General features: G+C 44.3%; 2 protein-coding genes across 2 annotated transcripts; both read left to right on the forward strand.

Annotated features, from left to right (window-relative positions):
• Positions 1-1505: 1505 nt before the first annotated feature.
• On the forward strand, positions 1506-5513 carry LOC139410842 (calcium release-activated calcium channel protein 1-like). The gene is made up of 2 exons (XM_071156413.1): positions 1506-1815; positions 3455-5513. The coding sequence occupies exons 1-2, from the start codon at positions 1702-1704 to the stop codon at positions 4007-4009; spliced, it is 669 nt and encodes a 222-aa protein (XP_071012514.1). The 5' UTR covers positions 1506-1701; the 3' UTR covers positions 4010-5513.
• Positions 5514-11079: 5566 nt separating this feature from the next.
• LOC139411990 (histone-lysine N-methyltransferase SETD1B-A-like) lies at positions 11080-25081 on the forward strand. The gene is made up of 17 exons (XM_071158759.1): positions 11080-11217; positions 11381-11485; positions 11590-11854; positions 12000-12112; positions 16642-17808; positions 17958-18701; positions 18838-18954; positions 19069-19162; positions 19278-19474; positions 19589-19715; positions 19836-20303; positions 20456-21535; positions 21735-21901; positions 21995-22120; positions 22224-22343; positions 22524-22661; positions 24908-25081. Exons 1-17 carry the CDS (start codon positions 11080-11082, stop codon positions 25079-25081), a joined length of 5340 nt encoding a protein of 1779 aa, XP_071014860.1.
• The last annotated feature ends 7 nt before the right edge of the window (positions 25082-25088 follow it).

A 25088-nucleotide genomic window follows, 5' to 3' on the forward strand; every position in this document is an offset into this window, starting at 1 on the left:
TAAAAATGAATGAAAACAAAACATATGCTTCTTGGTCTTAATTTAAGGTTAGGCGTTAGGGTTAGCAGTGTGGTTAAGAGTAGGTTTAGAAAAACTCTAAACTGCGACAGACACAGGAAGCAATCAGCTGCTCTGGGTTTGATTGCTCTGCCCTTAATGTCTAGAGATAGAGGACAAAGTACCCAACTCATGATTTCTTGGTAGTTCAAAGCAGAAATAATTAATTGCCAGTAACTAAAGTACTCATGTAGGACATTATTGAGTACTTTCATTGGAAGATTTACATCTCATTTCTGCACAAGTATTGCCAATTTAACAAGAGTGTCATCATGACCATCATTATACTGTTTAAGTCTGATCTAATAATGTCCAGAACCCTATTTGCTCTTGTTGACATTTTGTGAAATTCTTGCATCTATTCATATGAACAGATTGCACAGTAGGAGATTCTAATACAATTGTTAGATTAAAATATAATGGACAAAGAGTCAGCTGCACACTCCTTCCCCCCACCACCACCACCCTCCATTTGTTGGGGCATGGACTCTACAAGCTGTTGAAAGCATTCCACAGGGATGCTGGCCCATGTTGATTCCAATGCTTCCCGCAGTTGTGTCAAGTTGGCTGGATGTTTTATAGGTGGTGTACCGTTCTTGATGCTCACGGGAAACTGTTGAGCATGGAAAAACCCAGTGGCGTGTCCTCACCTACCTTGTCTTTAATACCTGGTCAGTGCATTCAGTGCAGAAACCTGCTCCCAAGACCAATGAGAAGTTTCACAGTGCAGATACTCAAAGCCAGCAGCACCTGTTTGTGAGGGAGAGACAAGTATTGAGATCCAGCGCACATAAAATCAGAGCAATAAAAAGGGCAAAACATATTATACTAGTAGAAAATGTTCATCAAATAGATTAAAAGGGATACCAATAAAGAAGTTAAACACATGAAAATAATTGATAACAAGCACTCGACTACAAAACTATTTCTAGGCCTTTATTCTCAGGGCTTCATCGAGTTGTCATAATAGCCTATGGCATCCACTAGGTGTCAGTCAAAGATGGCTGCTCAATAGCACGTCTTCCATCATATCCATTAATTGTATAATTAATCCATAAAAACGTGCTAGTTTGCCTTAAAGAATGCGACCATCCAACAGCACATATTGCACATATAGTTTACCAACACGTTCAATGTCACAGATGCATCGAATTATTACAGATGGAATTCTGGTACTAGAATATTGTCAATATTATATGGTTGAAATGCAAGTGAAAAAGTATGGTAGCATTTATGCAATACTATAGGCTATGGACACACACATTTAAATATAATCATCCCACGGTATTCAACACGTTGTTTGCATTCTTTAGGCGAAGTTGATGTGACCTATTCAAAAGTGCACCCACAGATCTAGACATACAACCCCACCGAGGAAATCTACAGGAATGTTCATAGGCGCACTACAACTACCGCAAGCAGTAAACTGCGCCGCACACAGAAACAGCATTGGATTGTGGGTAAAATAATATCTTGTGTTTCCTGAATTAGTTATGGCAACAGTAGCAGAAGGTTAACGTTTATAGAAATAACGTTTTTTTTCTTCTTTAGTTTAGAAGTTCAATTATATGTCAATTCGCATGAGACCGCATCTTGTGTAGAACTACAGGTTGACTGCTTGAAAAGTTATAACGGTAGCCAGCAATGAGTTTGAACGAACACTCTTTGCAAGCTCTGTCATGGAGAAAACTTTACTTGAGTCGAGCAAAGCTGAAGGCTACGAGCAGAACTTCAGCTCTCCTGTCGGGTTTCGCGATGGTGAGTACTGGACTCAGAGAGTTTGGAGAGGATTCTGGCAACTTTGCCAAAATTGAGTTATATGACGCACAATTTCATGACACATGACACCTACCGGCCTATTTGACTATCTAATAATGTAGCGTTCGTAACCGAGTGGGAAGGTAGTAATTACCAGTTGTAAATACCAATTCAAGTGCTTTGAACTTGTTGAGAAACGCCGATTGGCTAATGTAATGGCCAACAAGCCGTGTCAACCATAAACTGAAAGTGGGCTCACAGCTATCATGTCTATAAACAAATTATAGTGTTAAAAAATCATCATTAATAGATTCGTTTTTATAAATAATATTTTGTTGTTAAATATATCTGCTGAAAATGTTATCGAGGTCATTCCCTTAGTACGTGAAGTCAGAGGTCAGCATGTGGGAGAAGTCGGAGCTCAGGGATGATGTCTCATTCAAATCAACTGGGAACTTGGAATTCTCAGACTACAGTGCATTCAAGAAAAAGCAATTTGATGGATCATACAAGTCGGAAACTCAGGCATCTTTCTAGACCTGAATGATTTGATCTTGTTTTTAGCATTCAGGGCTTTAACCACCCGATTTGTCATGGCCATTATAAACTGGGTGGTTCGAGTGCTGAATGCTGATTGGCTAACAGCCGTGGTATATCAGACCGTATACAACGGGTATGACAACATTTATTTTTACTGCTCTAATTACATTAGTAACCAGTTTATAATAGTAATAAGGCACCTCGGGGGTTTGTGATATGTGGCCAATATACCACGACTAAGGGTTGTATACTCCGCGTTGCATCATGCTTAAGAACAGACATGGTATATTTAAGCAATAAGGCACAAGGGTTGTGGTATATGGCCAATATACCACGGTTAAGGGCTGTTCTTAAGTACGACGGGAAGCAGAGTGCCTGGATACAACCCTTAACAGTGGCGTATTGGCCATAAATCACAAACCCCAGAGGTGCCTGTTGCTATTATAAACAGGATACCAACATACATATAATAGTAAACAACTAGTTTTGCTTCATACCTGTGGTATATTTTCTGATTTACACATGGCTGGAATGTTGTTTCAGGATCCAGGACCCAAGCTACCTGGTTTATAATGCTGGATAAACCACAACTTTTTGATTGAAAATAACTGGTGGACAGATTTAACGATACAATTAAACATTTAAAATAAATCTGTATGAAACCGGATACATTGCAATTTGTGACGCATAGATTTGGGGCATAGTTGAATGCATTGAAATGTCTCTGCAAGTTTAAACCTCTGTGCAAGGCCAGATACAAAGTAAGGATGCCATTAGTGAGTCAGAGTTCTATCTAAACCTTAACCTACCACAAATTAACTACAGAATATCCTACCGTACCATACAAGCCAATAACATTTAATCTGACAGTCACTCACCCAACAGACAGTTAGACCCAGTACAATTGTCACCTGGCCACAGGGGTTAGGCTACATCTTTCTGTACAGCCGGCACCCAACAGAGAAAAACATGGAATTGTCACTTGCAGTGGTTGAGCTATAAAATAGATAATTGTCTCTGTTCAAATTGTTCTGAATCAGATCCTGGTCGTTGCTCTCTCGGTCAGTGTTTCGTGTTAAAATGCCTCTCTGTATTTCAGGTGGCTATGGTGGAGGTGCAGCTGGAGCCAGATCATGTGTATCCCCCAGGGCTGCTGATAGCCTTCAGCGCCTGCACCACTGTCCTAGTGGCAGTGCACCTCTTCGCCCTGATGATCAGCACCTGTATCCTGCCAAACCTGGAGGCCGTCAGCAACGTTCACAACTTGAACTCGGTCAACGAGTCACCCCATGAGCGCATGCACCGCCACATTGAGCTGGCCTGGGCCTTCTCCACTGTTATTGGTACCCTGCTCTTCCTGACCGAGGTGGTTCTGCTGTGCTGGGTCAAGTTCCTGCCCCTCAGGCGCCCAACTGATAATGGCACCATCAGTTCTGGTGAGGCGGCAGCCATTGCCTCCACCTCCATCATGGTGCCATTTGGATTGGTGTTTATCGTCTTCGCTGTGCACTTCTACCGCTCTCTGGTCAGTCACAAAACTGATCGTCAGTTTCAGGAGCTGGAGGAGCTGTCCAATATCACCCGGCTGCAGAACCAGCTGGACCACAGGGCAGAGACGACCAGTCTGCAGCCCTCCTCTGTCCACTTCCCCTAACGGGAATTAGACAGCTGTAAGAAATCTATAATGAAGCTTTTTTTTTTTTTTATCTATTTGCATGAGCACCATGAGAAAGGATACTTTATATAGTAATATATCATTTATACAGATGTTTTGTATTGGGATTTGGACTGCTCTAGGCCTTTTCTATTTGCTAAAATGGTTGTGGAAAGGTCAGGAGAATTTGCTTTGTATTGTTCATTCGATTGGACTCAAGCAACTTTTTTTATTTTATTACTTTGCTGCATGTCTATTGTCTTCCTTATGTGTTCAGAAACAGATCTGAATGTGAAATTTGTAGTTGAATATTTTTGGATATCTTCATTAAATAGATGATATTTGTATTTATATCACAAAGTTTTGTCTATGGCGGCTGGGGAACACTAAAAGTGTGGGATGAACATTTTGTGAAGTAGCTAGAATAATTAATTTACAAATGATAACCGGCCAATTTCCATGAAAGTGAAACTCCCCAGGAGAGTATAACATGTAATAACTGCTATAATAGTTATGGTGCAAGCGAAGTGCAGAATTTCAGATATTTTTTAGTCAGGTGACCTTAATCTGTCCATCAGGGTTGGAATATTTATATTTAAACTTTTTAAACTCAACATTATTGATAATTAAAGATATGCTCTGATGGTTTTTTGATAAGTTAATGCATTTTAAGCACACTCCTCATACTGTTGTTACATGATAGGTGAACTCTTATACTGTGGTTGTGAAAATATTAGGCTGAAATATTGTCCTCAACATAATGTACTTCCTTTTAACAATACTGTAAAGCACTGATTGTTTTGCATGTATGTGAAGTCACAAGTAGCTACTTCTAAATTCATTTAAATGGAGGCAAAACTTCAGATCTTTATCGTCAACCTTTGAATGTGATCCAAGTGCACATATTACTTTAATAAAATAATGGCATGATTATTTGTGTTTTTTTTTTTAATTATTTTATGCGTCAGTATATTGGATGATGGTTGACGCCTTTTTTAAAACATCCCCTTTAAATGCCATTTGATGTTTTTAAGATGTTCTGTTTGAGGGCTTATTAAGCCCCACTTAATTATGTTTACTCTGACTATACTGCCTTGTGTCTGTTGCCAAATCCAAGGGGTTGAATAGTTTTATAGTCGTATACTGTAAATCCGTTACAATGTGCTTTGTCTCCCCAAAGGTAAGTGAATTGGATTGAGAAAACCTCTTTATTAGGCAATCATTAACATTTCTGAAATACATTATACATATTTTGTATGTCATATCTGATTACATTCATTGTCATTAGAAGGACTGGAGTCAAAGTGCAATTGTTATTATGCATAACAACCCTAGGCTTATGGAAGAATGAATTCTACAAGCTAATCCAGATTTATGTTGGTTCATTTAATCATGTTTTTTAAAAGTTTTCATTACATCAATGAGATGTACTATGTGAATTACTGTTTGAGTCAACCTTCTCTTTTGTATAAATTAAAAGATTTGGATACATCCAAATGAAAAATACAATGGAACTTTCAATTATTATACAATGGTACCTTCAACTTCTTCCTCATGCATCCTTAACTTTCTAAGACCAACTGTCCCCATTTGTGGTTCTATAACTTGAGGGCGTTGTTCATTTCTATTAAAGAAACACATTTTGACAATATGTCAAGAATTAGCAGGAAGGAACAACAAAGGAAGTCAGTTAGCAGAAGGGTAAAATGCAGAAACAATATTATAAGAGGACTCGTAGGGAGAAGTAGTCTCATCATCTGTGTTTTCCCTGAGTAGGGCTAGAGTATTGTCTGTATCAGGAGCTCACGGTGGTGGATAGCATTATCTCTTGGGTCACAGAAGGGCACAGAATCCGTTCCTCTTTGCCTTTCTGGATTTCCTTGTTTGCTGCAAGGGCTTGTTTGGTAGCCTCTCTGAATATGTCCTCCACGTTCTCCTTGTATTTGGCTGAACACTCCAAGTAGAGCTCAGCTTTGATCTTCCTTTTGGTCTATTCACCCTGCTCAGATTATGAAAAAAGTTGTGATATTCCTAATTGAGAGGCCAAAAAAACATAAACCTTGTCCTACTACTCTGAGGTAACTCTTCCTGTTGGGTGTTTTTAGAAAAAAAAAACCTGAAGGCACAGTGATGCAGAAACATTGGTGTTTTTTGAACCAGTAAATAACAGGGAGGTTATATATATGGAGTCTGCAACTCTCTGTTTTTATAGTTTATTCTCTGTTAGTCAGCACCTCTACACTAAATAATGTTCTCTGGGTGTGCGCCAGCTCATGCTGTTTATAAGAAAAATATTGTAAGACTCTCTGACATGAACTAGTTCTGTTGTCAAAAAGCAATTGGCAGATATATAAATTAAGTCCATTAGAAATTGAATTACCACTCACAAATGTGGGGATTCGCCTTGTAATTACTCTCACAAACATAACATAACAATGCTCTTGATGTTTTTGTTCAAACACTTCTAATCAGTCTCCCATTCCAATCACACAACCCTAATTCAACCACTTGTATTGCATTTTCAATAAACCCAATACTAATTACTTATTATTATGTAAGTGGCATGGCAAATTCAATGCATTCAATGCATCAATACATTCAACATATGTATGAAATCTACCCATGTGATGGGGTTTTGGCCTGAGGACCACAGTTTCCTACTCCTCTTGGTTGAGTACCACGAGCCCACCAATGCCTTATCCAGGAATAGGGTTGGGTTACTTTCTTTTTTTTTATTCTTTTTTTTTATATATATATATATATTTTTTTTTGAATTTTACCCCTTTTTCTCCCCAATTTCGTAGTATCCAATTGTTGTAGTAGCTACTATCTTGTCTCATCGCTACAACTCCCGTACGGGCTCGGGAGAAGTCAAACAAGAAATAAGACAAAAAAAACAGAATACTTGAGCATGCATATCTATTCAAATTTTAGTCTCATCTGACCAGAATACTTTCTTCCATATGTCTGAGGAGTCTCCCACATGCCTTTTGGCGAACACCAAACATGTTTGATTATTTTTTTCTGGCCACTCTTCCGTAAAGCCCAGCTGTGTGGAGTGTACGGCTTAAAGTGGTCCCATGGACAGATACTCCAATCTCCGCCGTGGAGCTTTGCAGCTCATTCAGGGTTATCTTTGGTCTCTTTGTTGCCTCTCTGATTAATGCCCTCCTTGCCTAGTCTGTGAGTTTTGGTGGGCGGTCCTCTCGTGGCAGGTTTGTTGTGGTGCCATATTCGTTCAGTTTTTTAATAATAGATTTAATGGAAAAAGTACTCTGATCTGTACTTTTCCACAACTTTGTCCCTGACCTGTTTGGAGAGCTCCTTGGTCTTCATGGTGCCGCTTGCTTGGTGCTGCCCCTTGCTTCGTGGTGTTGCAGACTCTGGGGACTTTCAGAACAGGTGTATATATACTGAGATCATGCACGGTTTGTGCGCAGAACATGACTCCTCGGCAAGCTCGTCTTCTTCAACCATTGCCTGTTCCTCACCATCCCTGGTCTCACATATCACTGGACTTTGTCACGAGTCTTCCCCCGTCTGATGGCAACACCCCCATCGTGACAGTGGTCAACCTGTTTTCCAAGGCCGCCAACTTCATCCCTCTCCTCAAGCTACCCTCGGCCAAAGAGACGGCCCAGTCGTGCAGCACGTCTTCCGGATCCATGGACTCCCGGTGGACATGGTCTCTGATTGGGGTCCTCAGTTCTTGTCCCGGGTTTGGAAGGCGTTCTGCATGCTCATTGGTTCGTCGCCCAGGCTGTTCTCCAGATTCCACCCCCAGTCCAATGGCCAGTCACAGCGAGCCAACCAAGACTTGGAGACGACCCTTTGCAGCCTGGTCTCTGCCAACCCCACCACCTGGAGTCAGCAACTGGTGTGGGTCGAATATGCCTGCAACACCCTTCCTTGCTCTGCCAAATAGCAACCTAGCACTTAGAATGTGTCCATGTGTTAATCAGAGGTCATCTAAATCTCTCGCCCTTTGAGTGTTCCCTGGGCTATCAGCCTCCGCTCTTCCCTGAGTAAGAGGAAGATGTTGGCGGTCCTTCGGCCCAGATGTTTGTCCTCCGCTGAAGAACACCTCCAGGTATCAACGACAAGCAGACCGCCACCGGACCCCGGCTCCCCGGTATCGTCTTGGGCAGATGGTGTGGCTGTCAACCTGGGATCTGCCCCTCCAGGTGTAGTCTTGCAAACTGTCCCCGATGTTTATCGCCCCTTCCCCATCTCCAAGGACATTAGCCCCTCTGCTGTTTACCTTCTGTTGCCCCATACCCTCAATATACAGCTCACTTTTCATGTGTATAAAATCAAACCCATGTCTCACAGCCCTTTGTCTCCTGTTTCCAGACCCACCTCTCTTCCCCGGCTCATCGATGGGCAACCGGCGTATACGGTGAGGCGTCTCCTGAAGGTTCGACCTCTGGGCAGGGCATTCCAGTACCTGGTTGACTGGGATTGGTTATGGCCCGGAGGAGAGGTGCTGGGTCCCCGCTAGGGACAACCTGGACCCAGACCTCATCTCTGAGTTCCAATGCCGGCACCCTGGTCAGCCAGGTGTGCGCCCAGGTAGGATGCCAGGTGGTGTACCTAGAGGGGAGGGTACTGTCACACCCTGATCTGTTTCACCTGTCTTTGCGATTGTCTCCACCTCCCTCCAGGTGCCGCTCATCTTCCCCATTATCCCCAGTGTTTTTATACCTGTGTTCTCTGTTTGTCTGTTGCCAATTCATTTTGTTTTGTCAAGCCTACCAGCATTTTTCCCTCTGCTCCTGTCTCTCAATTGTTCCAGTTTCCTTGTTTTCCCGGTGTTGACCATTCTGCCTGCTCTGAACCTGAACCTGAGCCTGCCTGCCGTCCTGTACCTTGTTCCACCTATCTGGATTACTGCCATCTGCCTGCCCTTGACCTGTCTGTTGCCTGCCTCTGTTCGATTAATAAACTGTTGTTCCTTCGATGTTGTCTGCATCCAGGTCTTACCTGACGCGTGATACTCAGATTAATAGACAGAGTTATGGATGCAAGGACTGACCATCCATGATATCAAAATTATTGTTTTAACCATGTTATGAGGATATACAGTGTTTGTTTACATTGACAATGTTTACAAACATTGGAGAAAAATAAGCTTGTCTTCGATGGGGTCTCATGGAGTGTGACAGTTGAACTAAGCTCATGAGGCATTTATATACTTCAAGAATCAATGGATATATGGATGTCGCAACTACAGACTTAAGTATATCAAAAGTGTGTGAGTTTTTCCATTAGACCTTGGATTTTTTTTATAAGCATGAATTAGATTGAACAATAAAAGCCCCACTTTTATTCCACAGGCTGGGATCCGCACGACGTGGCTGTTGCAAGAATGCATTTTCTCTGGCTGTCTACTGGTTTCAAAAACAATGATTGATAAGCAGTAGTGTGTTCAAATACACTTTTAGATTTGTGAACAGCTATCCACAACAACCACAGAGAGCAACAGATCACATCAATGCGCTATGTAGATATCAATAACACGTGATATCCATTTCACAGTAGACTACACTATTGCTGTCATCCTGATACCCCCAAGCTAAATTTTTAGTCAAATTGGATACATTTGGATGCCGACAGCAGTCGCACCATTGGAAGACATAGCTTGGACTGTAGCCTACAAAAGCCTATTCCTGCTCTTTTCCCTCGATCCATAAAACACATTTGGTGTGTCATCATAGTGGTCTCTGACTTGTGGTCAGACTCGCTCAGGTGGAACAAACTTACATTTGCGCCTTTTTCAATGTTGATTTGAATGTCATTGAGAAAACAGAAGTGTCCAAGATTTTGTTTTCACAAACATCCTTTCTGAATTTAAAAATAATCCTCAAGTAATCATCTAGTTTTTCAAAAGTATCTGTAATCTGATTACAATACTTTTGCTGGTAACGTAACGGATTACAGTTATCGGTTTTTGTAATCCCTTACTTGTAACAGATTACATGTAATCCGTTACTCACCAACCCTGTCAAGGAACACATGAAAGCCAGAAGAGATACAATCAAAAGAACCTGGAAAGCTCTTGTTCATTAGCTCCAGAACAAAATCAACCTTTTGCAGGAGAGTGAACAAATGGAAATGCTTTAATATGGGTCATGGAAACAGACCCTTTAGTATTATGGCTGTCTGTTGCAATTGGCGCTGTTCCACCCTTTCAAAACAGATTAAATATATATGCCACCTAGTGGATCAAATGCTAAAGTATGTACATCAATCAGATAGTAGATCATTTATGTACGAATACTCTGCTTGTTTGTAGAATCCATATACCGTAGGTAGAATCCAATAATAAAAATGATTTAATAAAACACAGTGATCAGTAACTGAGGTGGGTGACCTGTACTGTGTTTGTTTTCCTTTCTTTTTTGGGGAACACCTGATGAATGATTGTAGATTTAGGTACTTTCTCCAACAATTCGTCGTCTAGATCCCACACTCTCCATATTTCTATAACTTTACATATAGTAAACCTTTTATATTTTAATGTAGGCCTATTTTATTGACAGAAGCTTGACATTATTTTCTTCCGTTCAAAGTATCGAATGTGCGGAGTGATTCATAAATAGACTCCCGTCCCCAGTCCCCAATACTGTAAACTGGAAGGAAAAAAGTGCTATGACAACAGGTGCACAATGTAGGTCCGTGGGAGGCAGCTTTCGGTGCAGGTAAGAGAAAATTAGAAATAAACATTGCAACATATTCTCGATTAAAAGAAAAGCGCGATAAAAATGTGCTCAAGACCAGCAAAACATGCCACGAATAACAATAACATTGTATTGGTAGCTACAGGTGAATCGCCATCTCTCCATCACCTGTCAGGGCGTGTTTCAATGGCTTGGACCAGATGATAAAATCTCTAACGAGTAGTCAGTCTACCATCACATTTGTGCATTTTATCGTGTCGCATAGAACAATGTTTTTTTGTTTTACATGTTGTTAAATAAATATTTTAAACATGGCGTGTAATATAGGCTATTGCGTATGCCGTATGTTCAATAGACCTACTGTTTACGTTTTCAGGTGTGGTGAATGTAATGGAAATCAACCATCAGGTAAATCACGGAGAAAAACATCCTCAGCACTGGAGGAGCTGCAAGTTGATCGTAGACCCTGCGTTGAAGAATGGGTTTTATAAAGTGTATCGTTACGATGGGCATCATTTCAACATGCCAGTGAGTAAATTTAATTTTGGATTTTTACATCTAGTTGTGTTAGGCTACTTGTTGAATGTTATTACAGATACTGTTGCCCCTGACCTAAACTTTCTTTTGACAACACACTTTTTTTTCTGTTCCCACATGAGTGTTCTTATGTCCTTGATGTATGCTTTATCAGGTTCAGGACTTAGGGGCATTTCCTGTGGATTCTGTCCGGGATCCCAGAATCTGTCGTCTTTGGACCAAATTCAGAGACACTGACCTGCTGGTCCCCAAATTTAAGGTAACACCTCATTTTCTGTGATGACATCATGTGAAATGCAATCTTAGATGGATAATAATAATTGTTTACCAACTGACAATCTGTTATCTGATTAATGTTTATAGATTGATGAATGCTATGTCGGCCCACCCAAGGAAGTGACATTTGCCAGGTTAAATGACAACGTAAGGGAGGGTTTCTTGACTGACATGTGCATAAAGTACGGACAGATTGAGGAAGTGGAAATCTTGTATAATCCTAAAAACAAGAAGCATTTAGGAATTGCTAAAGTCATCTTCGACACAGTCAAGGCTGCAAAGAACACTGTGGAACACCTTCATGACACCTCTGTCATGGGGAACATTATCCACGTGGAACTTGATCCAAAGGGTAGGTTAATATAATTGATTGATCATTGAAAATAGGCTTAATTACACATACATAACTAATGTCAATAAATGTGGTAATAGATTATGATTTATGATTTTCAATTGGCTTTTGGGTAGTGATCCATCTGACTCTAATCCTTTTATAGGTAAAAACAGAATGCGGTACTTCCATCTTCTTGTTAGTGGACTCTACACCCCTTCGACATTGCCACTGGGCAGTGATGAGCACACCCTCCAACGCCTAACTGAGAGATTGCAGGTAATAGAGTTTTACTGCTCTACTGTTCTAATGTGTTCCATTGTTCTTTGACAGACAGAATTCAATCTTATGTTTATTACTGCTCATTAAAATCAAATCAAATTGTATTAGTCACATGCGCCAAATACAACAGGTGTAGTCCTTACAGTGAAATGCTTACTTATGAGTCCCTAACCAACAATGCAGTTAAAAAAAATACAGACAAGAATAAGAAATAAAGTTAACAACAGCAGCAAAATAACAATAGTGAGACTATATACAGAGGGGTACCGGTACAGAGCCAATGTGCGGGGGCACTGGTTAGTTGAGGTAATATGCACATGTAGCCAGAGTTATTGAAGTGATTATGCATAGATGATAACAACAGAGAGTAGCAGCAGTGTGAAGGGGGGGGGGGGGGGGCAATGCAAATAGTCTGGGTAGCCATTTGATTAGATGTTCTGGAGTCTTATGGCTTGGGAGTAGAAGCTGTTTAGAAGCCTCTTGGACCTAGACTTGGCACTCCGGTACCGCTTGCCGTGCAGTAGCAGAGAGAACAGTCTATGAATAGGGTGGCTGGAGTCTTTGACAATTTTTAAGGCCTTCCTCTGACACTGCTTGGTATAGAGGTCCTGGATGGCAGGAAGCTTTGCCCCAGTGATGTACTGGGCCGTTCGTACTACCCTCTGCCTTGCAGTTGCCATACCAGGCAGTGATGCAACCAGTCAGGATGCTCTCGATGGTGCAGCTGTAGAACCTTTTGAGGGTTCTACAGGACCCATGATCTGAGGACCCATGCCAAATCTTTTCAGTCTCCTGGGGGGATTAGGTTTGGTGTTGGTGTGCTTTGACCATGTTAGTTTTCAAATAAAATCAAATTGTATTTGTCACATACACATGGTTAGCAGATGTTAATGCGAGTGTAGCGAAATGCTTGTGCTTCTAGTTCCGAAAATGCAGTAATAACCAACGAGTAATCTAACCTAACAATTTCACAACAACTACTTTATACACACAAGTGTAAAGGGATGAAGAATATGTACATTAAGATATATGAATGAGTGATGGTACAGAACGGCATAGGCAAGATGCAGTAGATGGTATTGAGTACAGTATATACATATGAGATGAGGAATGTAGGGTATGTAAACATATAAAAGTGGCATTGTTTAAAGTGGCTAGTGATACATGTATTAGATAAAGATGGCAAGACGCAGTAGATGGTATAGAGTACAGTATATACATATGAGATGAGTAATGTAGGGTATGTAAACATTATATTAAGTGGCATTGTTTAAAGTGGCTATTGATACATTTTTTACATTTTTCCAATATTAAAGTGGCTGGAGTTGAGTCAGTATGTTGGCAGCAGCCACTCAATGAGAGTGGTGGCTGTTTAACAGTCTGATGGCCTTGAGATAGAAGCTGTTTTTCAGTCTCTCGGTCCCTGCTTTGACGCACCTGTACTGACCTCGCCTTCTGGATGATAGCGGGGTGAACAGGCAGTGGCTCAGGTGGTTGTTGTCCTTGATGATCTTTATGGCCTTCCTGTGACATCGGGTGGTGTAGGTGTCCTGGAGGGCAGGTAGTTTGCCCCCGGTGATGCGTTGTGCAGACCTCGCTACCCTCTGGAGAGCCTTACGGTTGTGGGCGGAGCAGTTAACGTACCAGGCGGTGATACAGCCTGACAGGATGCTCTCGATTGTGCATCTGTAAAAGTTTGTGAGTGGTTTTGGTGACAAGCCAAATTTGCGCTGCTGCGCCTTCTTCACCACGCTGTCTGTGTGGGTGGACCAATTCAGTTTGTCCGTGATGTGTACACCGAGGAACTTAAAACTTACTACCCTCTCCACTACTGTCCCGTCGATGTGGGTAGGGGGGTGCTCCCTCTGCTTTTTCCTGAAGTCCACGATCATCTCCTTTGTTTTGTTGACGTTGAGTGAGAGGTTATTTTCCTGACACAACACTCCGAGGGTCCTCACCTCCTCCCTGTAGGCTGTCTCGTCGTTGTGGTAATCAAGCATCTACATCTGTAGTGTCGTCTGAAAACTTGATGATTGAGTTGGAGGCGTGCATGGCCATGCAGTCGTGGGTGAACAGGGAGTACAGGAGAGGGCTCAGAATGCACCCTTGTGGGGCCCCAGTGTTGAGGATCAGCGGGGTGGAGATGTTGTTACCTACCCTCATCACCTGAGGGTGGCCCGTCAGGAAGTCCAGTATCCAGTTGCACAGGGTGGGGTCGAGACCCAGGATCTCGAGCTTGATGACGAGTTTGGAGGGTAATATGGTGTTAAATGCTGAGCTGTAGTCGATGAACAGCATTCTCACATAGGTATTCCTCTTGTCCAGATGGGTTAGTGCAGTGTGGTTGCGATTGCGTCGTCTGTGGACCTATTGGGGCGGTAAGCAAATTGGAGTGGGTCTAGGGTGTCAGGTAGGGTGGACGTGATATGGTCCTTGACTAGCCTCTCATAGCACTTCATGATGACAGAAGTGAGTGCTACGGGGTGGTATTCGTTTAGCTCAGTTACCTTAGCTTTCTTGGGAACAGGAACAATGGTTTGTTAGTGTGATGTGGACACCAAGGAACTTGAAGCTCTCAACCTGCTCCACTGCAGCCCCATCGCTGAGAATGGGGCTGTGCTCAGGCTTGTTTTTCCTGTAGTCCACAATGATCTCCTTTGTCTTGATCACGTTGAGGGAGAGGTTGTTGCCCTGGCACCACACGGCCAGGTCTCTGACCTCCTCCCTATAGGCTGTCTCCTCGGTGTCGGTGATCAGGCCTACCACTGTTGTGTCATCTGCAAACTTAATGATGGTGTTGGAGTTGTGCCTGGCCGTGCAGTCATGAATGAACAGGGAGTACAGGAGGGGACTGAGCACGCACCTCTGGGGGGCCATTGTGTTGAGGATCAGCGTGGAAGGTATGTTGTTACCTACCCTTACCACCTGGGGGTGGCCCGTCAGGAAGTCCAGGATCCAGTTGCAGAGGGATGTGTTTTGTTCCAGGGTCCTTAGCTTATCGATGAGCTTTGAGGGCACTATGGTGTTGAGCGCTGAGCTTTTGTCCAGGTGGGAAAGGGCAGTGTGGAGTGCAATAGAGATTGCATCATCTGTGGATCTGTTGGGGCGGTATGCAAATTGGGTGGGTCTAGGGTTTCTGGGATAATGGTGTTGATGTGAGCCATGACCAGCCTTTCAAAGCACTTCATGGCTACAGATGTGAGTGCAACGGGTCGGTAGTCATTTAGGCAGGTTACCTTACTGTTCTTGGGCACAAGCACTATGGTGGTCTGCTTAAAACATGTTGGTATTACAGACTTGAATAGGGAGAGGTTGAAAATGTCAGTGAAGACACTTGACAGTTGGTCAGCGCATGCTTGCAGTACATGTCCTGGTAATCCGTCTGGCCCTGCAGCCTTGTGAATGTTGACCTGTTCAAAGGTCTTACTCACATCGGCTGCGGAGAGCACGATCACACAGTCTTCTAGAACAGCTGGTGCTCTCATGCATGTTTCAGTGTTATTTGCCTCGAAGCGAGCATAGAAGTAGTTTAGCTCATCTGGTAGGCTCGTGTCACTGGGCAGTTCTCAGCTGTGTTTCCCTTTGTTGTCTGTAGTGGTTTGCAAGCCCTGCCACATCCGACAAGCGTCAGTGCCGGTGTAGTACGATTCGATCTTAGTCCTGTTTTGACACTTTGCCTGTTTGATGGTTCGTCGGAGGTCTTAGCGGGATTTCTTATAAGCTTCCGGGTTAGAGTCCCGCTCCTTGAAAGCGGCAGCTCTAGCCTTTAGCTCAGTGCGGATGTTGCCTGTAATCCATGGCTTCTGGTTGGGGTATGTACGTACGTACGGTCACTGTGGGGACGATGTCATCGATGCACTTATTGATGAAGCCAATGACTGATCTGGTGTACTCCTCAATGCCATCGGAGGAATCCCGGAACATTTTCCAGTCTGTGCTAGCAAAACAGTCCTGTAGCTTAGCATCTGCTTCATCTGACCGCTTTTTTATTGATCTAGTCACTGGTGCTTCCTGCTTTAATTTTTGTTTGTAAGCAGGAATCAGGAGGATAGAATTATGGTCAGATTTGCCAAATGGGGGGCGAGGAAGAGCTTTGTATGTCTCTTTGTGTGCGGAGTAAAGGTGGTCCAAAGTTTTTTTTCTCCCTCTGGTTGCACATTTAACATGCTGATAAAAATGAGGTAAAACGGATTTAAGTTTCCCAGCATTAAAGTCCCCAGCTACTAGAAGCGCCGCCTCTGGGTGAGCGTTTTCTTGTTTGCTCATGGCTGAATACAGCTCATTCAATGCTGTCTTAGTCTGTGGTGTTATGTAAACAGCTACGAACAATACAGATGAAAACTCTCTAGGTAGATAGTGTGGTCTACAGCTTATCATGAGATACTCTACCTCAGGCGAGCAATAGCTCAAAAACAACTTCTCTAAGTTGTTTTTGGTTATGGTGATGTGAGTAGACTCGGCTGAGGCGATGTGAGATGCTTCGTTGCTTCATTTTAGCCACTCTGTTTTGTTTCCTCCATCTTCAGGACAGCAAACCTTTGCAGAAACTGACTGATGGGAGTTCATCATTGACAAGGTCTATTTCCAGTCCCACCAGCGTGGCTACACCTCTCTCCCTAGACACAGCCTACTCCAGTATCTGGCAGGACACACCGGGCAGCTTTGGGCAGACACCCCTCTCTCAGGGCACCCCTCATACCCCCTGCCTGTCTGGGACCCCCCTCTCTCAGGACTCTTGCTACTCTAGCCAGCACACCACCCCAGTCCACCAAGTCACTCAGGGTGAACACTCCTCATACGGTGCTCACAGACGCTTGAGGCGCGATGTCTGCTATCGTCAACCAGGGAGACCTTATATGAGATCCCACCATCAGAGCTCAGAGCTGAGCTCTCTCCTCAAACACCTCCACCCTCACCGTCCTCTCCAGCCCCAAACCCAGGTTGCTAGCGGCAGCTACAAATCTTCCGTCTTCTGGTATCAGAACCGCCTGCCCTCGGCTGATGATAACCCTGCCACAGAGCCTCCCCTCCACCTCTCCCTTCCTGAACAGGAGTCCTGGAGGGTGCCCTCTCTACCTCCTGCCTCTGAGGCTTTCCCTCTGAGCAACAGCTCTGCCAGTGCCACAAGTATGAACGTGGTACCTCTGAGGGAGAGACCCCAGTCTCCCCCTTCTGGACCCGATGCGGGCCTTATAGAACCGCCCCCTTCCCCTCCCAATAACTCTCCTGGAAGCCTCATCCCAGAGGCAGAGAGCCACAGCCTGGACTCACGCATTGAGATGCTTCTCAGCAAGACTCAGAGTTCCTGCCTCCCTCTACATGGTGAAAGGGGTTTGGATGCTGAAGTGCACTCTCAGGACAGCCCTGTTTCCCCATTCTCCCCTGTCTCAATGTACTCTCCTGAGTCTGACCACACCCCAGCCCGTAGTGGATCTCCTGTGAACTGTACCCACCCCACCACCAGTGATGGTCTGGAGGATGTCAGTCCCACTTCCCTCCCTGAGTGGGAAGGAGACGAGTCCCTTCCAGGGATGCCTTCTCTAATATGGACCTCACAGCCCCCCTGGCCTCCTGGGACGCTCTCTCTCACTCAAAGGGAGAGAAGTAAAGGAACAGAGATGGACCATGCAGATCAGTCAACCTCTAGTGAAAAGTATATGGGACGGGCACTCCATTCCTTATCATTTTCTCAGGTATTGGAGAAAATAGAGAGTATGAACACATTGATATGTTTAATGAGATTTAACAAACAACATCACAGATAAAGAATTAGGGACAGATTTCTTGCATTGCACATTGGGGAGAGGGGTTACAATCTATTCATTTATCATTTATTTCACAGGGTCTCCATTTGCCAGGGGAAGACAAGGACATCTCAAATGCGGGGCAATCTGGAATGTCGAATCTCAAAAGCCATCGTTCCAGGAGCATCACAGTCAACTCCTTCATTCCCTCCTTGCGACAGCCTCTTCCAATCTCTTCTCTCAATCACCCTGCTCCAATCCCTCCCTACAATCCTCACTCTTCAGTTCCCTCTTCCAATCCTCCCCCATCAATCACCCACTCCAACCTCCCCATTCAATTCTCTCCCTCCAACCCTCACCCTCAAATCCACCCTTCCATCCATCCCATTTCTGCTCCTCTTTCTATTCCAATCCCACCTCCAGGATTCCATCTGCTTCCTCCACACATTCCTCCCCCCCTCACTATCCTTGGGCCTCCTCCAACTATGGCAGCCCCTCCCTCTATCCTACATCCAGTTTACCCATATCCCTTGAATACACTGCACACTGTGCATATGGACAAGGTGAATGGTCTGCCTGGGTGTGGCAGTGTGCCAGTGTCTTTTACTGGGCAACCCTGGCCCCTGCCTCCCTTCATGCCCACCTTCAACCCCTCTGTGCCCCCGCCAGGCTACCTGCCTCTGCAGGAGGACCCTCATAAGGCCACAGTGGAAAAGGTGCTGGCTGTCATTACGGAGGAGCTTAAGTCCATCGTGAAGAGAGACATCAACCGTAAAATGGTTGAGGGGGTAGCCTTCAGGGCGTTTGATGAGTGGTGGGATGGCCAGGAGCAGAAAGCTAAGGTGAGCTACTACCTAGTTGAAGTTCAGTATAGTTGAAGATACAGAACTCTTCTACACCACAGCAAATAATCTGTTTTGATACTTGTGTTTTTTTGCTATAATGTTCATAATGCTTCTTCATTTCGTCATTTTTCAGATTGCTGTAAGTCTTGTGAATGCCAGAGAGGGTAGAGTGGAGGTGAGGGCCAAACCAAGAGACTCCCTAAGACAGAACATTGGCCCGCGTGGTGCCACCAACCTGCCTTCCTTCAAGGTAGGCTTCTGCTGCTACAACTAAACGTATCATGAAGGAGCTCAAACAAGGTACAGTGTGACTGTGTCTGTGGAGGTGATAATCATGATGATCGTGACTTGTGTTCATGTGTAGGTAAAGAAGAAAGAGTCCGACGAATCGACTACCTCAGAGGACCCCAAAAGAAAGTGTCTCTACACACCTGTTAATGATGCACATCAGAGTGCTGGTTAGTGCAGTGCATTCGGACAAGGCAACATATTTACTCCCCAGTATGATTTCAATTGGTTTTACAATGAGAATATTGTGAATGCTTAGAACGCTTTCTTTCTCTTTCCCCTTAGAGCTGGAGAGTAATATAACGAATCACACATTGGACAGGTCCCCAAAAACTGGAACTATTCCAGCTGTGAGGCGAAGACATGCAAGGCCACTGGAGCTGGACAGTGAGGGGGAAGAGGAGAGCAGAGAGAAAGAGGGGGAACCAACAAGAGACAAAGAGGAGGATACTGTGGAAGCAGACAAGGTTCCCCAACGCCAGGTACACAGAGGTTTCCAGCTGTCAATCAACAGCAATACCGAAATGCCAAATGTATTTAATCAAATTAAATGTTTAAGTTGCATTAACTAGTTTTTTTTGTTTTTTTTTCAGCAGAGGGATGAGAATGATGACAGTGAACAAAAAGAGGAAGAAGTGGACGAGGATGAAGATGATGATGAAGATGATGATGAAGATGTGGTCTTCTCTAAAGTTACAAGAGGATTACAGTCTCCAAATGAGGGTAATGTTTAAGAAGCTTTGAGTTTTTGTCTTAAGGGGTTTTAATAGTTGCTTAATAAATCTACTTCAATAAATCTGTTACACATACTGAAATGCACATTATTGTTTTCTCATTTACCAGAAGTTGCCAGGGTAAGCCTCTCAGAGGTAGAGTCTTACTCCTCAGAAGACAGTGAATACCTCTCAGAGTCTGACTCCTCTGACTCCTCCTTTGAGGAAAGTGAAGACTTCTCAGACTATGACTCCAGTTCTGACCAGGAGACAGAGGAAGAGGAGGAGACAGATGGAGATGCTGATGAGGTCAACAGGGAGGTAGAGTGTGTGGTGTTGTCATCAGATGAGGAGGAGATGGATCTGGAGCCCCCGGCCACACCCTCAGCCCCTCTTACCCCAGGCACAGAGCTGGACCTACTGGATGGGTCAGAGCCGGTCCTGAGGGATCAGCCTTGGGAGGAGAAGCACTCAGTCTGTCTGACTCGAGATGTCTTTGGGCGCACCAGCTGCACAAGCCGACCTGACCCAGGGATGGAGCTCCTGTCCAGTGAGCACCACCATGATCTCCAGGCCCCCTCACCCATAGGACTGCCAGGTAGATTTTAAATACATGCATGTATTGGTAAATAATAATAAAAGGGCTCTTCAATAACATTCAAACAACTCTTATGTATGCATTTAAAGCCTGACAGCAATTACAGGGATTAGATTCAACAAAACAGAGTGTTTATTTTCCTCTACCAGCAGTGGTGGAGCCTGATTTTGCAGTGGAGATAGATAGCCCTGAATGGAGCGTTGAGTCACCAGATAACGTGGAGAACCTCCGGCCTCTCACCCCCACTGGCTCTCTGGGGGACAGCGACTCAGACCTACTGTTCAAGAGCAAACCAACCCCCCCTGCTGTGGAGGAGGTGGAACTGCCACACACTCCTGGTCGGGGAGCAGAGGCCCTCCTTGAGAGTGAGGAGGACTCTATGGACCACCTCCTCTCCTTTTCCCGCACAGACAGTGAGCCTTTGTCCCAGAGCCGCCCCACTCATCCCCCTGCCTTAGCCTCGTACCCAACATACGAGGACATGCCCAAAACACCAGGGAGAGATGAGAGGGGTCTATGGAATCCCCTTACCCCCTGGAGGGTGCCAGTGACACCGGGCAGAGATTCAGGCCTCACAGAGGGAGGCCCGGGGTTTAGTCCCACTCCCTGTAACCCTTTCCCCCTTCCCTCCCTGTGCACCGGCCTTTACATCAGGACCCCACAAACTCCTGGGAGGGACTTCATCCCAACCAAGAGAACACACAGGAATACCTCTTCACAGAGGACTAATGGTGCTCCTTTATCCCGTGATGAAATGCTTACAGACTCACCTGTTTTAGCTTCTTCTCCTAGCAGCCTGTCTGAGTCATCAGCAGAGACTTCTGGCCATGGGTATGTGTGGCTTAATCCTAATCCTGGGTCCCAGAGGAAGTTACCCCTGCAGGGCCTGGAGAACTGGTCAGGGCTGGCGGATGTGGAGAACCAGAGAGAGATGGAGAAGTGTTCCTGGAGGAGGGTACAACCAAGAATGAGGCGGAAGATGAGGCGGAAGATGAGGCGGAGGATGAGGCGATGGCAAAGGATGAGGTCAGTGCAGAGAGCCATGCCCTCTGTCTTCTCGGCCAGTCCCTGTCGTCGGTCACGAAGTGAGGAGATGACTGTCCTCCACAGTGTCTGGAAGGAGGGCCTGGATGAAGAGGATTCCAAGCTGCTGCAGGTCACCTATGACAAGCTGCTACAGCAGGACAATGGCTTCAGCTGGCTCAGTGACACTCTCTGGGTCCCCCACCCTCATATCCTTTACTACAGAGCTGTTATTACCATACTGTCACTGGACACTGATACACTAATGGGATCTCAACTGTTATTGTGTATGTTTTAGAAATAATTTCTTATAGACTAAGTGTTGCAAATTGAAATTAATTAAGAATTGCATACATATTCCTCTATACATCAGTGAATTATTGTCTAGTTCCCTTGACCCCTTTGCACTCACCAGAGTCTTGACGGAGAAGAGGAAGGAGCTCAATGATTGGATGTGGGACCATGTGACAGGATCTGCCCGCAGCGAGGGCTTTTACAAAATCAGCAAGAATGACAAAATAAAATACCTCAACAGCACGTGTTTGAATACAGACCAGCCCTCTGCAGACACGCAGGTATTCAGAGAGGAACAGCTCTTACCCCATGTTAATGTATGCCATACCTGATAATTGACTGCTTTGATAATGGACAATATTTAATTTCTGCAGGGGGTAGGTCTTTCAGGCCAGCCGCACCCTTCCCTGCGGTCTGGGTCTGAGTTCAGGTCTGAACAACGCCGTCTGCTCTCCTCCTTCAGCTGTGACAGTGACCTGCTCAGGTTTAACCAGCTTAAGGTCAGTCAACCACTCATCTGTGCCCAGACAGACAGTACAGTTCAGTGTATCTCTCTGCAGACGACATGAGGCTTTAGTCACAGACGATATTCCTGTGTTTCAGTTCCGCAAGAAGAGGATTCGTTTCTGCCGCAGTCACATCCATGACTGGGGCCTGTTTGCCCTGGAGCCCATAGCAGCAGATGAGATGGTGATTGAGTATGTGGGCCAGTGCATCAGACAGGTGAGACACAGACTGGGCCACAGTACCCAGTAAATAGGTAGGACAATAAGGGACATGAAGTAAGAGTCACAGCAGACTGGTGTAACATTTTGATACATATTCATTTACATGTACATTTAATCTAGAGCTAATTCTTAACTGAGTGACTTGTGTGAATGGACACGCCACCCCTCTCCTCAGGTGATTGCAGATATGCGGGAGAAGCGCTATGAAGATGAGGGGATTGGGAGCAGCTACCTGTTCCGGGTCGATCAGGATACCATCATCGACGCCACTAAATATGGGAACTTGGCCAGATTTATCAACCACAGCTGCAATGTGAGTGGTTTATGGTCTATGGAAATGTTTTGCATTTCAGAACTATTATGTGTTGTAAATGGTTTGATTTATAGTACTGATCATTTATGAAACATTTTGTAAACAGATACAATGGTCAGACTATCACACATAGGGGTTGCAAATGGCGGGTATATTACTGGAAACGTTCAAAGTTTACCAGTAAAATACCAGATTTTTGTGGGCATCTTTCAATCTAGCACAAGACACCTAGTGGCCCTTTTTGGGTACTTCAGATTATTACAGGTGTCTAATTCAAATCAAATCAAATTGTATTAGTCATATGCACCGAATCGAACAGGTGTAGACCTTACAGTGAAATGCTGCTTACTTACGAGCCCCCAAATAACAATGCAGTTTCCCAGAATACGGATAAGAATAAGAAATAAAAGTAGCAAGTAATTAAAGAGCAGCGGTAAAACAACAATAGCGAGACTATATACAGGGGGGTACCGGTACAGAGTCAATGTGGAGACTATATACAGGGGGGTACCGGTACAGAGTCAATGTGGAGACTATATAAAGGGGGGTACCGGTACAGAGTCAATGTGGAGACTATATAAAGGGGGGTACCGGTACAGAGTCAATGTGAAGACTATATACAGGGGGGTACCGGTACAGAGTCAATGTGGAGACTATATAAAGGGGGGTACCGGTACAGAGTCAATGTGGAGACTATATAAAGGGGGGTACCGGTACAGAGTCAATGTGGAGACTATATAAAGGGGGGTACCGGTACAGAGTCAATGTGGAGACTATATACAGGGGGGTACCGGTACAGAGTCAATGTGGAGACTATATAAAGGGGGGTACCGGTACAGAGTCAATGTGGAGACTATATACAGGGGGGTACCGGTACAGAGTCAATGTGGAGACTATATAAAGGGGGGTACCGGTACAGAGTCAATGTGGAGACTATATAAAGGGGGGTACCGGTACAGAGTCAATGTGGAGACTATATACAGGGGGGTACCGGTACAGAGTCAATGTGGAGACTATATAAAGGGGGGTACCGGTACAGAGTCAATGTGGAGACTATATAAAGGGGGGTACCGGTACAGAGTCAATGTGGAGACTATATAAAGGGGGGTACCGGTACAGAGTCAATGTGGAGACTATATAAAGGGGGGTACCGGTACAGAGTCAATGTGTGGGGGCACCAGTTAGTTGAGGTAATATGTACATGTAGGTAGAGTTATTGAAGTGACTATGCATAGATGACAACAACAACAGAGAGTAGCAGCGGTGTAAGGGGGGGGGGGGGTGGGCAATGCAAATAGTCTGGGTAGCCATTTGATTAGATGTTCTGGAGTCTTATGGCTTGGGGGTAGAAGCTGTTTAGAAGCCTCTTGGACCTAGACTTAGCGCTCCGGGTACCGCTTGCCGTGCGGTAGCAGAGAGAACAGTCTATGACTAGGGTGGCTGCAGTCTTTGACCATTTTTAGAGCCTTCCTCTGACACCGCCTGGTATTGAGGACCTGGATGGCAGGAAGCTTGGCCCCAATGATGTACTGGGCCATTCACACTACCCTCTGTAGTGCCTTGCGGTCAGAGGCCGAGCAGTTGCCATACCAGGCAGTGAACAACCATGCTCTCGATGGTGCAGCTGTAGAACCTTCTGAGGATCTGAGGACCCATGCCAAATCTTTTCAGTGCATTTTAATTATCTCTGGTCCTCTGTGTGTTCAATTAATTAAATAATTGATTAAATAAGATGAGTGCTGTAAAACATTATCCTAAATATTTACCATCAACTTAGTTAATACCATTGGTGTTTAATATAAAGTTTTCAGCATGAAATATCCTTTATATTTTTTACAGACTCATTTATTTTACTATATCAATATGTGTTTGTTGTAAATGTTTTGGCGTCAAACTGCTGGCAGTTGTGAAAAAGTCAATAGTTGGAAGAGTTTCAGAGTTCATTGATAATAATGCCATTGTTGATTAGATGCTTTTATCATTAATTAGGATATTTTCTCTTTAGCCATATGTTAGATCTACTACATACTCATTTACAATATGGACATAGATATAAAAAATGAATACTACACATTATTACATTTTTCAAAAGTTATCAAGTATAAATTACCAAAGTTATAATAGATTGCCATATATTTTCTGTTAATTACCAAAATGATTGAATATTACTTTAACTATGGTAAATTACCGGTAGCTTTGCAACTCTAATCACACTGATGACTTAGTAATACATTTTCTCTCTTCAGCCTAATTGCTATGCAAAAATAATCACAGTGAAATCCCAGAAGAAGATAGTGATCTACTCCCGGCAGTCCATCAGTGTCAATGAGGAGATCACGTATGATTACAAGTTCCCCATCGAGGATGAGAAGATTCCCTGTCTGTGTGGAGCAGAGAACTGCCAGGGCTCCCTCAACTGAACTCTGA

Source organism: Oncorhynchus clarkii, chromosome 6, assembly GCF_045791955.1.
Source record: "Oncorhynchus clarkii lewisi isolate Uvic-CL-2024 chromosome 6, UVic_Ocla_1.0, whole genome shotgun sequence".
NCBI classification, from domain to species: domain Eukaryota; kingdom Metazoa; phylum Chordata; class Actinopteri; order Salmoniformes; family Salmonidae; genus Oncorhynchus; species Oncorhynchus clarkii.

Coding starts and splice junctions, on each gene's coding strand:
- LOC139410842 (XM_071156413.1), top strand. CDS start 1,702: ATGAGTTTGAACGAACACTCTTTGCAAGCTCTGTCATGGAGAAAACTT. Junction 1,816..3,454: donor TCCTGTCGGGTTTCGCGATG/GTGAGTACTGGA, acceptor TCTGTATTTCAG/GTGGCTATGGTGGAGGTGCA.
- LOC139411990 (XM_071158759.1), top strand. CDS start 11,080: ATGGAAATCAACCATCAGGTAAATCACGGAGAAAAACATCCTCAGCAC. Junction 18,702..18,837: donor GCCAGGAGCAGAAAGCTAAG/GTGAGCTACTAC, acceptor GTCATTTTTCAG/ATTGCTGTAAGTCTTGTGAA. Junction 18,955..19,068: donor CCAACCTGCCTTCCTTCAAG/GTAGGCTTCTGC, acceptor GTTCATGTGTAG/GTAAAGAAGAAAGAGTCCGA.